At 39.2% G+C, this 16,721-nt stretch overlaps 1 protein-coding gene across 1 annotated transcript; it reads left to right on the forward strand.

Moving 5' to 3' along the window:
• The first annotated feature begins 1,738 nt into the window (after positions 1 to 1,738).
• LOC115821641 (1-phosphatidylinositol 4,5-bisphosphate phosphodiesterase zeta-1-like) lies at positions 1,739 to 16,095 on the forward strand. The gene is made up of 11 exons (XM_030785480.1): positions 1,739 to 1,928; positions 3,152 to 3,353; positions 4,398 to 4,542; positions 5,148 to 5,300; positions 7,032 to 7,205; positions 7,401 to 7,557; positions 8,388 to 8,504; positions 8,725 to 8,897; positions 11,689 to 11,815; positions 14,054 to 14,203; positions 16,013 to 16,095. Exons 1-11 carry the CDS (start codon positions 1,739 to 1,741, stop codon positions 16,093 to 16,095), a joined length of 1,671 nt encoding a protein of 556 aa, XP_030641340.1.
• The last annotated feature ends 626 nt before the right edge of the window (positions 16,096 to 16,721 follow it).

Consider the following 16,721-nt stretch of genomic DNA (forward strand, 5'->3'; position numbering starts at 1 on the left):
ATCAGTGCATTCTTTTTCAGTGAATTTTCTATCTGTACATCAGATGAGTGTTCTGTCTGGAGATCACTATTGAAGGTAAGCTTTTTACAACACAGAGCAAAATCTCTGTACAAGTGTATAGATTGTGATTTTCTTTACCAGCTCTTCTGATAGAGTGCCCAAACTGCAGATGAATTTTATAACTTTCACAGTAAAATGGCTGTGACTTTTATGGCAAATGGCTGACTACTGCCAGGAAAAGACTGTAAATTGCACAGAAACTGTTTTAGTGCTCTGCAAGCGTCTCAAGACATTGAATGCTAACATTAATTCGTTTACAGTATTCCAGTACAACTGAAAATATGTAGTTTGCCAAGAAATATTATTGATTTCCATATACACCAGAGCTTACTGAAAATGGATGAAGATAATGATAGATTTTGCACTTGATTACATCTTATGCTTAAAACAACTAAATAGTTCAAATAACATTGTTGGAATACAGCCATGGAAATGAATAAGGATTACTTTCCCATTGCTGAAACAGATGAAACTTTTGTGAGCATAGTTTTTACTGGATGTGCAGGAAAAAGGCAGAAAGACTGTTCTCCATGAGGTTTTAAACTTCTCAGAAAATCAGAAATAGAAAGATAGAAGGACACACAGGACTCCATCCTGTGAGTATGTACCCTGGTGGCCCTTTGATGCACCATGTGTGAAAGGAGGAAAGAAGGTGTGAACGGAGACAAAAAAAACCCCCAAAAAACCCTGCAACAACTCTATACACAGTACAGGGAGCCTACTTGTGAAGTCGGCACAATTGGCCAATTAGACATTTCCATGGTCTCAGCCTAGACATGTGAAGAATACATACAGACACCTGCAGCTGCAGGAAAAATAGAAGACAGACCCATACGCATGGAGACACAACAACAACAAGTATTATCATAAGACAAAGTGGCTGAAGTTAGCTAACATACACACTCAAACTGAACAAAGAACTGGGTACGACCCAACATTCGCTGTGGTTTACTGTCTTTCAACCTCAAGCTAATGGGGCTTCTGTCTCTTCTACATTCATCTGAAGCACCTGAGTCTGTCTTTAACCAAGCTGTTTACTACTGCAGACCCTGAAGCTGTGCCATAGTTCTGCATGTCATTGGTACACAGGGTGCATCCATATGTATTGTATTTTACAAAAAAAGCCTTTTCTATCAGTAAATAGAACTCAACAAGAGGAGCCACTAAAAGACATAGTAAGGATCAGATTTGTCCAGCATTAGATTACCCTAAATAATAGTAACAGCTCACTTCTGAGTTGAGCACTCAGGTGAGAGGATTAAGATAAAGAGATTAACTAAATCTGACTAGCTACAGAAAGTATCTGTTTTTGAGTTGTGTTCTCTATATGGATGAATGGAGCCCCTTTGTGACAACAACATCACTTGTAGAAATGAATAAACACACACACACACACACACACACACACACACACTTATTCGATCAGTGCCATGACCACTGTGCCATTATGCACGTAATCAGGCTCATTGTTGAGGGCAACATGATAAAAACCCCACCACTACACCTGACTTTAACTCTCATTCATATTTTAACCTTAATCCCATATCAAACTCAGCTCAGGGCACATCTATTCCTACTGCAATTTCATATCATGAGGCAGAAAATACCGTGATGAGGAAAACCTATCATCTTCCAGGGCCTTGGGGGGGGGCCAGGATCACAGGGTGTTTGAGAGAAAATGAACAAGAGCAAGACCCCTGCCTCCAGAAGGACAGACATCCAGCACATATTCCAGTGCTATGCTCGAGGCCATAAGCACCTGCCTGCTCACTTTTTGCTCCAGTTCCTTTGTAAGGAACAGATGGAGACCACGGCCAATCATGAGACAGTGGAGAATATGATTGACAGATATGAGATCGACAAGAGAGGTGAGGCCTGAGGAAGCAAGATCATACTTTGAAATGAAACCTCTATCAGGAGAGTCAAGCTTTTTTTTTTATTGTCCATTTATTAAGTGTCCATCTATCTATCAATCTATATCTATCTATCTATTGCTGAGCGTGAAAATTTAAAACAGTCAGAATACAACTGAAAGGTAACATAGCACCTTTAGGACTACAGGCCATTTTCAGTGATTCGTTTAGTGGTAATAAACAGAGACATAGATATTCATAGACCAGCCGCCAGTTCCCTCAAGGCAAACAAGTCACAGAATGTAACTATAAGGGTAATTTACAGAACTGTAAATGTGATATGACAGCCAGCCATTTACTGTAACTTTTACAGTACTTGTTTTTCATTACCAGTGCTGTACTGTACACTATACAAATGTACTGTAAAAATCAAAGTCATTCACTGGCAGAACACCTTGTTAATTACTGTAAATTTTAGCATATTACAAATCTTTACATCTTAGGGTCCAATACATTTTCCGTAAACTTGAGATGCCAGGTTAACAAACGCTTTGCTTCTTCTGTCACCAGTCTAGCTGTCAGAACGCAAGACACACGTTACACATTGTGTCGTTATGCACAGTTCATTTTCATATTTTGTATATGCTTTCTTAATTATGGGTCATGCATGTTTAAAGAATCTACAATGGCATTAAATTCCTAGTGATGTATCCAAGAACATTAGTAGCGATGCACCAATAAGCAACCGAGGAAAAAAAAAACACCACAGCTGGATGAATGCAAGTGGTTAGCATAAAGTGTAATTAGCCTGCTCTTACAGTATCAAAATTTGCAGGAATGAAATTGCTGTAATTACGCTCACAAGTATTCAGAGTTGCTTAAAATTCAGGCAGAGGCAAAAGAGGCTCTAGAAAATAAACTGCTTTTCTCTGAAAGCAAATTATAGCAAATTTAACAAAATGAAGAACCGTACCTTCGCAGAAAGCTGCAAATTGCAAGCTACAGTGCTATTCAGAATATTCCATAATACAAATAACGCAAACCAATAGAACAGTTTTTTTTTATTGTTCGTTTGTTTGTTTTTAATTTTTAGGACATTTCCTCAAACTGTAGCGCATCCACGAGTGTGATGAAATTTCATGATTGCCTGTATTGCCTGTTTTACAGTGAATAATAAATCCACATCAAATTGCTAGAATTTTGCATGTATGTTGATATTTCCTGCCCTCTCTTGGCAGCTAAAGTAAAAAGGGTCATGACGTTTGAGGGTTTCTTTCGGTACATGGAGTCTAAGGACTGCTGTGTATTTGACCAGAAACATACGAGTGTCTATCAGGACATGAGCCATCCTCTAAGCCACTACCTCATCTCCTCCTCACACAACACATACCTCACCGCTGACCAGCTCGTGGGGAGGAGTCACCTGCAAGCTTATGTCAGGTACTAAGATACACTCATTCACATATCTTTAGGGTTTTATTATTATTTTTTTCTTATATAGTTTAAGACATTATAGTCATTTTAGTACTTACTTAGGCAACATATTTAAAACGGTATCCCGTGTTTAATGGTAATAGGTAATGTACTACAGATATATTCACTATCTAAATGCAGAACTAGAGTAGGCAGATAGGCTGTTGAAGGAGCCAAATATCAGGCACCAAAAATGAATGTTTAACATATTTTAACAAATATGCTGTTCTCAGTAAAAATGCTGATGGTATTGTCGTATTCTATTAGCAATGCAAGCACACATTAATTTGGAAACAAAAAAAGAAGAAGTCTAGGGCATATGAGAAATACAGACAGTTTTAGATCATTACTGTTCATAGATGACAGTCAAATTCTGGTGGATTCTCCACTGATGTGTGCTCCTGTAAGGGAGAACAATGGGAGTGTGAGAATGGGCTGAGAGTAGCAAAACTGCAGTATTTATGGCCTCTCAGAGTGCACCCTGAGGTCACCTCTGCCTGTAATATACAGCCCCTCACAGTATTCCTGGCTAACGTTTCCTTACTTAGTTAATGAGATGCAGGAAATGGAGTACTCTCAATATCCCCTTCAGCCATGCCCCTTGATATAGGAAAAGTGGGAGAGCTAACAATTGCAAGGAACACATCAGAGATTTAGAAAAGAGAGATTTGTTTCATCTCTCCTCTTAAAAACTGTTCTGCTATGCTCAATGAAATGAACATGGTAGAATTTGCTGCAGGAAAAAAAAAAATGATGATGTAACTGCAATGAAAGGCTGGGATCTCCATTCAGCTGCACTGTGTAATTATTTGTAATAACTGTCACCCGAAAATTGAGAGGGTTGAATAAGTTTAGACAACAATTTTATGTGCTAAACGTCTGGTGAGTTAAGCAGGGATGATATGTGTGTTCTGACTTGTTTCCTAACTGCATCTACATGCATGAATCCTATCTCTATCTTTCCTACCTTCTCCTCTTCCTCCCTAAACATTGCTGTGTGTCCATCCTCAGTGCATTGAGGCAGGGTTGTCGTTGTCTGGAAATCGACTGCTGGGACGGTCCAGACTCTGAACCCATTGTTTACCACGGTTACACGCTGACCAGCAAAATCCTCTTCAAAGACGTCATCGCAACGGTGCGACAGCATGCTTTCGAGGTATAACCCCCGTTTGAATAGACCAAGACGTCCCTTGGGTCTCCTGCCTCAGGCTGTTGTAAACAGGCAGCCTCCATGGAGTGATCATTTTGATTAATAGCAGCTCTTTAAGCTACGCTCCACACTGTGGGGGTGTTAGTGGCTCTGTGCTTGAAAACTCAGATCATACGTAGCATTTTAAGTGAGTCCAGTACCTCCCCTACGGCAAGAGACTGTTGCTTTATTTCTTTACTGCTGCATCACACTGTGCATGGACAGCAGTGGGCAAGAGGTTGACTGAATGTTAATTAGAATCAAATGATGGATAGTAGACACTCTCAAGAATGTACAGACTGTGTTGTGAAGTAGACAGTAGAGTATGGTGCAGTACGAAAGAAGCTTAGTTATCTATATCTTCTGATATGATCCGTCAAAGCAAACATGACTGATTGCATCTGTACATGTTATGACAATGAAGGACATTTTCACCTCAACCAACACTGCCCAGCTCGTTGTAGAGATTTAGGAATCTGATAAGACTGAGAATAAGATCTGAAAATATATAGCATGCTATCTCATAACTGTTACATTCAGGTCTGCTCAGTTATGTTTTTCTCTTTTGGAAGGTGTCATCATATCCCATCATTTTGTCTCTGGAGAACCACTGCAGCCGTGAACAGCAGGTGGTCATGGCCCAGTACCTCACCTCCATCCTGGGAGACTTCCTGCTGAAAGAGAGCCTGAATCTGACCTCCCATAGAGAGCTTCCCAGTCCAAATGTAAGCATCCATATGCAGCCTTTTTATTCAAGCATACTCCACTTCAATTATCCCACTTTGCTTTCACTGCACTGAAATCTTTAATTTGAGTTCTCTGTTTGATTGCTCTACCAAAACATCTTTTACAAGCAATATGTGCAGTTAAAAGTATTTGTGTATGCATGCATGCACATGTAAACACACACACACGCACGCACGCACGCACGCACGCACAGACACAGATTCACAATCAAAATTGAACATAAAAAATACTCTTAGTCCCTTACTCGAAAGAACAATTTGTGAAAGTGTTTGAATGATCAATGAAAATTAAATGGTGCATATTCTTCATTTACTTTATCCTTGAATACTTTAGCACTTTTTGAGCCATGCTTGTTCACAAAAGCCAAATTGAATTGAGCATATGCTTGCTCAGGAATTCTAGGAGTATAGAGGCACACACTCAACCAGCTGTCCATTTACAGTTAATCCCTGTGCTATTCCTACACATTCAGATTCTGTGCCATCCTTTTGTTTTGCTATTATTAGTGGTTTTAATCTGTAGCGTGTCTAAGAAACTGTGGTACCTCGCACTGACACCATTCCACCTCAATGACATGTTGGTTAAATTCCTTAAGGGCTGTCAATATCATCTCTTTCATCTTGAAGTGGAACGATGCTTTAAGTGGTTGTAAAAGGTATATCACGAGGATTAATTAAGTCACCCAGTTTATTAGCCTAGATACCGCCACACAGTACAGCACTCTCTTTTATCATATGTTACACAAAATCCTAAAGGACAAAGAAGCACCAGGAGGAAGAAGGGGGATGTAGTTCCATGGCTTTGAAAGGATATAATTTCCAGTGAAAATTGATTTTGTCTATATTTGTTGGTGGCTGGCCATTCCTATACAGTAAATCGGTGTAGATTCGGATGTGGAAAGGGTATGATTATTTGCAGTTAATCTTCAACACTGTACATTTTCCCTGTGGTGGGTGATTACAGAGCTGATGTTTTCCAACAGTCTTAACCGCAGATTCTTAACCCTTAACATGCTGGAGTTCATCTATAGAAACTGGGATAAGCTGACACAGAAAGGGGCGATTGAAAACTGGCTATATCACAGTGGCTGAACTGCCTTTAGTATTAGTGGTTTAGCAGTGGGATTCTTTTTTTGTTGTTGTCTCTTTCAGAGTCAGACTCTCTTGGTCTTTTTTTTTTTTGCTTTACCCACTTTTTCCAAGATGCTTAACTGGCCAAGAAAGCAATTGCACTGCATCCATCAAGTTGTGTTTTCCCCCTCCGTACCAAATTAGTTTCAGGGACAAGATCGTAAAAACAGAAAATGGATGAGTTGTGGACCTGCCACAAGGCAGAAATCTGGAGCCTGCAGACAGTTGGTAGTTTGAGAGATATGCTCAGAGCCATGTGTTTCACATTATATTTTTTACTGTTGGCCAAGAAGAAGAGAAAATTGGGGATTAAAAGGCTACAGAAGCACCTTAACATGGAATCCTGGAGATTAAAGACCACCCTCTCTGTCATAAGGGGACTAGATTTTCTAAATCCATTTTCTTGCCAAAGCAATTGTAAAAATGGTACATTTTATATTTAGGAGAGATGATTTCGCACTTTGCATTTTAAACGAGAATTAATGTTCATTCATAGCAACTAATGGCAAATGTTAATGAGCAAATCTGTACATCTTAAGTAGACATGGAACCCAAGAATTTGTTCTTCTTGAACAACAGGACCTACAGTATAAGATCCTTATTAAAAACAAGAAACTCAGTTCCCTGGGAGAATCCCAGGAGAAGAAAGATAAAGAGGAGGAGGAAGATGAAGATGAAGATGATGGGGAGGAAGAGCAGGAGAAAAGAGAGGAGGTTTCCAAGAAAAAGAGGCTACTCACCAAAGGAAAGAGAGTGAGTTAGGGATTTAGAGACTGGTATCTGTAAATAGCCCACAAAAAGTAATAAATAAGTCATTTTTAAAAACTGGAGGTTAAGCAAGCTTAGGTTTTTGTATTTAGTGACTGAGTTGAAATGCATATCTTCAAGTTGTATAGATATTGGTCATGTGAAGCTACTGATTTCTGTCTCTCTCCAAAATATTCTCAGAAAAAGAAAACAGTGGTTGCAGCGGAACTGTCCGATCTGGTCGTTTACACCAAGTCAGTGAAGTTTGTTAGTTTTAGTGTCTCCAGGGACAGTCAGCAGTTTTATGAGAACACGTCACTAGGGGAGAAGAAGGCACGCAAGCTGGTCAAAACATCAGGTGCGTGAGACTTGATTAGGTCTAGTTGAGGATCATGGGAAGTTTTTCAGTGTTTTCAAAACCAAACAAAATAACAGTCCTGTGTAGATAGCACAGTCTGAAAAAGGTGAAAAGCTCAACTTGGCCATGTCTTGTGATCTATGTTAGCATTTATCCTGTTTTTCTTATTTTGTAAAAGAAAGGGGGAGAATGAGTTTTAAGCAATTTTGTAAACAATAAAAAGTAAAAAATAATAATAAAAAGTAATGATAAATAAGAATCACACATGAATTTGGTTTATTACAGCTTTTGGTAGATGTAATAAACCAAACTCACTACTAAACCAATCTAAGGCGTGAACAAGCATTTGGAAAACAATAAAACTCTCAAACAATTTTAAAAAATTGAGATCTTAAAATGATTTCAGAAAGACCGAGGAGAAGGTTTGATGTGCTCTCTCTGTTCTGTCTTCTTATTAAAATTCTGACTATAGCATTGTGAAAATGCCGCAATATGTCAGTGCTTTTCCCAGCAAAATCAGTGAACAGTGTCATTCAGCACTCAAGGCAACTAATCAGGAAAGTACATGTCAGCATCTTGGCATCATGCACAAGATGGGAGGAGCGATTAAATCATGTGCTATGCCCCTGAGGTGAAAAAGAGAGAATCGTGGTCACATCATCGAGTCTGACAAGTGTCTGGGAATGATGCTATTGAGGATTCAGGGAGGTGTTCATGAACTAACTCATTACTGTTGAAAATGGCATCAATGGACTTGGTCAGGTGTGATACAGAGAAGTATAGCTCTGTTTCTCTGCTGCTCTGTGATATGGTTTCATATCTCTGGGTAGGTGTGGAGTTTGTACAGCACAACATGAGTTTTATCACCAGAATTTACCCTGCTGGTTCACGCACCCTCTCCTCCAACTACAACCCTCAGGAGTTCTGGAATGTGGGTGCCCAGTTGGGTGAGTTAGCAGTGTTGGCTCATTAAAACTTCCTTACTTTTAATTTTTATATCCATATAAAAAGTCATTATGCGCTCCTGATTACTTCCGTAATGTAAGGAGCGCTTTCCAGTTTCAGTGTGAAATAAACATACACATATATACACATGTAGATAAAAATATGAATCTTGCTGGGCAGTCCAGGTCAGTGCTAAGGTGATGCTTGTGTTCCCAATAACAGTGGCACTGAACTTCCAGTCTGTTGGTTTGCCTATGGACTTAAATAATGGCCGTTTCCAGGACAACGGTGGTTGTGGCTACATTCTGAAGCCTGATTTTCTGAGGTCTGGTGAGAAAGGATTTGATCCAAATGCTTTTAAACACTCCATGAAGCCTGTTCACCTCCTACTAAAGGTACCGTGAAACACCGTCCATTTCGTGTAGCATAGATCACAGAGTCTGCAAATATACAAAATGCATCTGATGTATATACATTCTCAACACATATCTGCTTGTATATATGTGTGTATATACTATGGACATGCAAGCACTTGGTAGTGTGAGTAATGTGTATTTTATAGTGGCAAAATGATCTGTATGTGCACATTTCATTTATATATGTGTTTTCGTTCCTTATGATCATTTCAGCTGGTGCTTATCAAGTATGAGACTAATGGTATCACATTCTGTCCATACAGTTAGCACTTTTAATTAGATTGGCTTTCCTGAGAAAGTCAGACAGAAAGAAAGACAGAGAGAGACAGAAAGAAGGAAAGAGAGAGAGAGAGAGAGAGAGATACTTGAGACTTTGTCTGCTGTATTTCTTTGAGATTTATGAATTTTATGAGTTTAGACTGTCCCTGACAAATCACAAATAATACCATCTGTCTGACACTGATTTGACAAATTCATGCGATAGCACCTCTGTGGCCTGTGGCTGATATACTGCACAGCTGGCCAGGAAAACCTGCAAATAGGACTAAATCTATTCCAAAATGTTTCTTCAAGGTAATTTAGATGCCTTTGAACAGGAGTTGCATTTAAACTGCTTTGTAAATCATTTCTGTCATTCAGTTCTTCAGCTTTGCTGTGAATTCAAGGTAATAAGATGCCAGAAGTAAAGTAAAAATGGACAACTTTGCGTTCAACTCTCATGAATTCAGTACAGACATCTTCCCTAATAGAGCATGAGACAACTCAGTACATGGAGTGATACTTGACAGCTTGTGAATGAAAAATGAAGTGTTCACCTTGTACAAGACATTAGTTTAGGGGAAAAAAATATTCTTGTTAGAAGGGAAAAAATCACCTTGTAGAAGACATTAGTTTAGGGGAGTTAGGTGTAGAGGAATAACTCATGAAGTTAAGCATTGGCTAGAGTTTGACTGTCCACTTTCCCCTTGAATGATTTTGTGTGTGTGTGTGTGTGTGTGTGTGTGTGTGTGTGTGTGTGTGATTTATATATCCATACACGTTACATTACAGTGCTATTCCCCAGGCTGACCGGGCTATTCATCACTGTAACTTGGTTGTTAGAAGTATCTCTGGACTCGGTTTTATCTGTAATGTGAAGCAGAATTTGTACAACAGACACAACACATACTGAGGCCTGAAACATACCACACAGACAGCAACAGGATGTCCCAGGTTTAGAAGACATAATCAACATCCATAAAATGGGTTTGGCTTTATGATGACAGTTGTACATTTCTAAAACTATGTTTTGCCATCACTGGGAGTGTTGGTATTTTCAGAGATGGGGGAAAGGATATTTGACGAGACTGAAAATAATTTGGGGAGATTTTCCAAGGACAAATGAAAGGTGGAATGAAACTGGAGGGTGTTAGTGGGGCAGGGTATTACTGTGAATAAAGGCCAGTAAATGTAGAGTCTGGTTCAGGGAGACAGACAAGGGATTCAGGGGGGAGAATCATGTGCAAGTGTTCACTGTATGCAGTGGCACTATCCAGACACAGTTTGGATTATATAAACTCTTCACACAAAGACTTGGAAAACCTCAATCATGCAGCCCAACACAGGTCAAAATATACTAGAAGCACTGAAATGACCAGTCATGTAGCTCTCTTTTTTATGTCCCTTCCTTCACAACTGAAATTTTGGAAGGAGTCAAAGAACTACTGATGGAACATCATTAGGATGGTATACACTGCCAGTTATGCCAGTTATGTCAATGTTAACTTTCTTAGCGACAGCCAGCCCAAAACTTCAGTCATATCCTAACCTTTGACTTCCCCCTCTCATTCGGACAATAAAACATAGATTGCTCATGGATGTAGATGGCTGAATTTTGCTACATTGTTGTATAAACTATACATTACCCTCAAAAGGTATTAAAGGGGAATGTATTATTACTTTTAACATTTTGCTAAACAATCTGATGGTTCTCCATACTTTTATGACAGCATCACCTCATTTTCCTATTTACTGGCGGCGGGATGACAAAATTTACACAGTCATTATTGTGCAACTATTGTAATGGAGATGTTTATGTTGTCCTTATGTTTTGGGGTCACTGAAGCTTCCCGGCCAGTTTTGGGAGAGTGTTTATGCTGGATTAGTATTTACCTCCCTCCATTTGCTGAGGACTGTATCATCATTCATTTCCATCAAGGCAGGGCATGTGTGTTTTAATGGCCTGCAGCTTTGCCTTTGGCCTGAAACTGGCTGGAATGGACTGCACTGTAGATAAGCACATCTGACACTAGACCCTGCGTAATTACTCTCTCCGTCTCCCTCTCCCTCGCCCTCTCTCTCTTTCTCTGTCTCTGTGTGTGTGTGTGTTCTGACAGACAGTAAAGAATGACAAACATTGTTTAACAGTTGATTGCAGCATGCTGCACTGCTCTCTGCAGTCATTTACCTATCAGTGCCCCCAAGCGTTTCACCACAGAGAAACCTTCAAATACACTACATTATTAGAGTACTGAAACTTGAGGAAAGCTATCGAATGTGTAATGTAGCATCTTTCTGGTAATATTAGAGCCTGAAACAACTGAGGAGATTAAGAATATAAATGATTAATATACCTTTCAGTCTGTTCATAATAAAACATGTTTATGTGTTTTCTAGCTCTTCTTTTATTATGATTTTTCAAATCCTTTAGTGAGACTGACATGAGCAGTTGTTTACTGGGTACAGTTCTCAGGCCTCTAAGTTTACTGCTCTTATGTTCATTCACGTGCAGGTGATTAGCGGGTCAAACTTGCCTGACCCTAAAATGGGCAAATCTCTGGACCCTTTGGTGAGAGTAGAGATTCATGGGGCGATGTCAGACAGTTGCAGGAGGCAGACAGATGCAGTCAAAGACAACTGTGAGTATTAACCAGGGCGGACACAGACTCTCCTGTTGCAGCAATGACAATGGCACTGTTAAATAAACCTGCAGTTTGAGTTCTCTCCTCAAAACAGTTTTAGGAATATGAGGATGTACTGTTGGTGAAAATCCTGCTGCTGACAAGCACAGAACTTCCAGTAATCAGCTTCCCAGGAATGTTGTTTTCGCAATGAGTTTCACAATATTTTTCTGACAAAACCCTTCATACACACTTCTTTCCTGTGTGAAACGGGTCTTGTGCGTGCTAATTCTAAACCGTAACCCCAATCCATTTCTTCATCTGGCTCCTCAGCTTTGAGGTCATAATTTGCTGATATATTTCTTCAGAAGAATTTTTTGGACTGCATTTTGTGTGAAGCATTCTGTTGTGTATTCTCTCTTATAGAAAGATGCAGGGTATCTCAAACACAGGGCAGAGGCGCAGATGAACATTTCAGTATGAATACTTCTTGACAAATGGCAGTAAAGTGGGTCAGCTAGGACCACTGAATGTTTGTTTATCAAAGGGAATTATCAGTTATCATCAAAGAGAGGCTATTTGGCGGGATGTCGATCATTGACAATTTTCATGATTTTATTAATGTTTGTTGGCTCTTTTACAGTAGAAACAGCCTTATGTCTCTTTTCATGGAAATGGTTTGAAAAATGCCATCACTTGTCATACTGCAGTACATATTTCTTAACATACCTGGAAGTGTCACAATGACATTTAAATGATTCATTTAAACATTTCCTCAAAACTAAAAAAATAACCGAAACTCTTCATGTAACTCCATCTCTTTTGTACAAAGTTGAACCGAAATGAATCAAGGCACGCTTCTCTCTCTCTCTCCCCGTTCATCACCAGACTATGGTAATTCACTTTTCGAGATGAGGTTCAGCTTTTAAGACTGGGTGGCGGGGAGCCTTTCATTAGTCTTTACCAGAAACTTCCTTCAGTCTCCCTTAAGAAACAACTACGACAGCAGGCAGCTGCACACCAAGCATTTCTCAAGACTCTAATTGCCTGTGCCACTTAGAGGATTTGACCAATATATTTCCCCCATCCACTCCATGGCTCATAAGGATCTTGAGATTAGCATTTCCAAAACGAGAGTCCCTCACAAGGAAAACTGTAAACAAAACGTTTTCTTGGCAAGTCATTGAAGAGAGAGAAAACTCAAACTGAAAGGTGGTTACTAAATTGAGACTTTGGATTTGCTTCTTGATGTTCTGTGAGAGATGAGAGCATGGAAATTCATGGAAATTCTATCAGGAGAACTGTCATTATTGCATTATGTGGAAAACTATTTGAGTAAAGTCTTACTCTTTTGATTCTAATGAGGTTGTCAGAGATCTGAGGATTGGTCCTGCACTCTTGCAAATTGAACAGTATACAGTTTGTCACAAGTGTACAAATTTTTACATAATTGTACAGATCACACGACGGCTGAATTATGCAGCTTCACAAGGATAACAAAACAGATATGAGTCAAGATGGGTTAAATTATCTGTCCTTCTGCACTATTTCTCCTCTGAATATTGCCCATTTAAATATATATAGACACTTATGAGGCATCTTTGTGTTATCCTTTGTCAAACAATTTCTCTGTTGTGCTTTTGAACATTAATCCAAGAGTGCCTTGAAATTGCTTGAAATGAAATTGCTAACAGCACCTTGAAAGGATTTTCCAGCACAGGCTGCTCTCTGCAAAGTTTTAGAATTTGGATTTTGTGGTTTAGGGAGCTGTCCTTCAGGAAAAGAGAAGACGCTTTTAAGCTGAGCCTGAGACGAGTTTTTCATATATATCCATTTATGTGTGTATATATATATATATATATATATATATATATATATATATATATATATATATATATATATATAAAGAGAGAGAGAGAGAGAGAGAGAGATTATACGGCACAATGCATACATACATATGTATATATACATTTCAAAGGGTAAGTAATGTAGAATGTTAGGACAATAGCCGACTACAACCTTCACTGTCGTCCCTGGAGATATCAATCATGCCTCTTACGTCCTTTCCTACAATACTTTAATCCAATTTTTTTAAATTCTTTCAAACATTTTCTTCCTTCACAAATATGTAGTTTAGTCTGTTGAAACTGTGCCCAAATGTCATCCTAATAATTACAGGAACAGGAATTGTTGAAACTGATGGGACTTGGCTAGTGTGAATGCAAATGAACATTACATTCTTATCTTCACCTCTAGCCCTGAATCCACGCTGGGGTTCGGCCATCAACTTCACTATTGATGTTCCGGAACTGGCCTTGGTCCGCTTCTCTGTCCGGCACCAAACTGGACCTCTCACCAGTGATCTTGTGGGCCAGTATACACTGCCTTTTAGCAGCATGAAGAGAGGTACATTCAGAATTTCATTTTCAAAAAAAGACTGGGCCAGAATGAATAAGCAGTAATGCAATTATCTATACTTTTTATATATATATATATATATATATAAAAAGAGATTTAATCATTTTCTTTGCTAAAAATTAATCTGGCCCACTGCCTACATACTTTATTTCTGGTTGCCAAAATGGCCATGTTTATCAAATATTCAAAAATGGTGTGTACATTTGCACATTGGATTCATTCCAGTCTCTCTTGAATTCCCCTGGAGCCCCCTGGCCACATTCAGCCAAAATGACACAGACAGGAATTCAAAGTGTGAATCCCAGGTGGAGGAACTGAGTTACTTTTGCATAAGATGCAAGTCCTCTACTGCAACCACTGTGCACTTACCATAAAAAAAACACAATTCTCCATACCTCCAATCTTAAAAGAAAGTTGTCACTGTGGAATATTTAACAAAAAGGATAACAGACCAATAGAAAATTTAAGGGGGGGGGGGGGGGGGGGTATACATGTATTCTGGCATTATTTGGCGGGTGGAACACCACTGTCTAAGGCTACAATAACCATTTTTCCAGTAGTACAAAGCTTTGATTACCCAACATTTTGCCCTAGGCCTGTCCTTACATTATGTTAAGTTTTCTGTCAAGACAATTACATTTGACAGTATACAGTAGCCAAGAGCCAGACATAAAGCCACAACAACTAGCCACCAGTGACCCTGAGGTTATGGACTGAAGACTCAGGGCAGAGGTGCTACACTGGTGCTGTGACCCAGACTGGGCCCAGGTTTGGCAAAGTGACCGTGGTAGAAACGAGGCTCTTAGGGGCAGTGGTGTGGAAAAACCTGAGCGTCAAATATACACAGGTGAAGGTTTGGTGAGCTTTTTCAGATGTCTGATCCCCAGGCCTGAGTCAGTGGGTTTGAGGCTGGCTACATAGCATGGTAGACTTGGTAGACTTGGCTACATAGCATGGTATCCCTTCAGCCCATTAGGCTAACAGAACTCTGAAACTCTGAGAGATTTAACCATAATACTTTCACAGTGTAAACTGTTCCACGTGGTTACCAATTTGGCTTCACTACATTTGCACTCAGACTGACCTCAACTTTTGTTTTTCTTGTTAGAAAAAATACAATAAAATAATAATACTCGTCATGATTTGAAAATATCCCCACCGACAGTCTTGTATTTACTGTTCATCAAATATGTACCTTAGTAGAGCATGAGACAAAAACATTAATCAGAAAATCAGTAGAAAACTACACAAAATTTAGCTTGAACAATGAGGAACAAATTGGTGACTCCATTGAACTATTTTGTAGAAATGAGCATGGGCGGGAGAATTAATTGGTGGGGGAAAAAAAACAAAACCAAAAAAAAAACCACACACACACACAATAACCAATTTTTAAAGAAAAACAAACAGCCAAGCATCACTCCTTATTTTTCAGCTCAGACTCCAAATCTAAAATCCTTACTGCTTCCCTGAGCACATTTAATCGGATTCCTCCCGTCATGAGACTGTACACACGTACACACACACACATGCGTGCTCACAGACACACACACGCACGCATACACACACAGACACACACGCACAGACACACACGCACAGACACACACACACATATTAAGTGCTGGTCAAATGGAGGCAAGCCAAGAACACAGCCTGGTTCATCAGGGTGCGCTCAAAGCACACCATTTTTAAATGGTCCTGAAAGACCACAGAAAAAAAAAAGTTGCAAAATATTTTTGAAAACTCAGAAAACCCTTTTACCTTCGATTCGAATTTCAAAATTGAACTTTCTTTTAGGTTATCGCTGGGTTCCTCTTCTGTCACGAGAAGGACATAGCCTGGATCCCGCTTCCCTTTTCATCTATGTATGGTACTGTTAACCTGACAACTGTCATCTCCAGCACAAAATGTGAAAAAGCTGAGGACATCTCCAGCGGAGAAAGATGGTACATTTGCAAGAAGTGAAGTTTCTATTAATAAAGTCTTTTTTTTCTCAAAGCAATTTTTTGTCACTGTTTTTATTTTTTTTTCTAATAGAGACAGACAAGTAAAGGTGGCTTGCCATCAGAATGAAATCAAACAAAATAATAAACAGCCCAAAAACACCCACTAAGAAGAAAATAGAAGGAATATATCATGGACATAATAGATAAACCTTTTTTTTTATCCCCCAATATAATCTAATATACATATAATATCTATATATACCTTATATTCCAAAATAGCTTCCTAACGTACTGTATGTACATACATATTTCAGAAATATAGCTGAGTTCTTTTTTTTATCAGCTCAAAGAGCATTTTCACTGCTCAGTCAGCTAGCTGGGCAAACTGCATTAGAGTACAAGGAGACTTTCTTCCACTTGTCATCGCAGTAATGGATGTTACAGGCGAACAAGGGAGAAGAGAAGCAGCCACAGTGGGATAATGGAGGATACAAAGGACCTGCTTTCTATCCACAACCCTTTGGGTGAGCAACCCCGACTCTATCTGTAAGGGTATGAAG

This window comes from Chanos chanos, chromosome 1 (assembly GCF_902362185.1).
Source record: "Chanos chanos chromosome 1, fChaCha1.1, whole genome shotgun sequence".
NCBI lineage: Eukaryota > Metazoa > Chordata > Actinopteri > Gonorynchiformes > Chanidae > Chanos > Chanos chanos.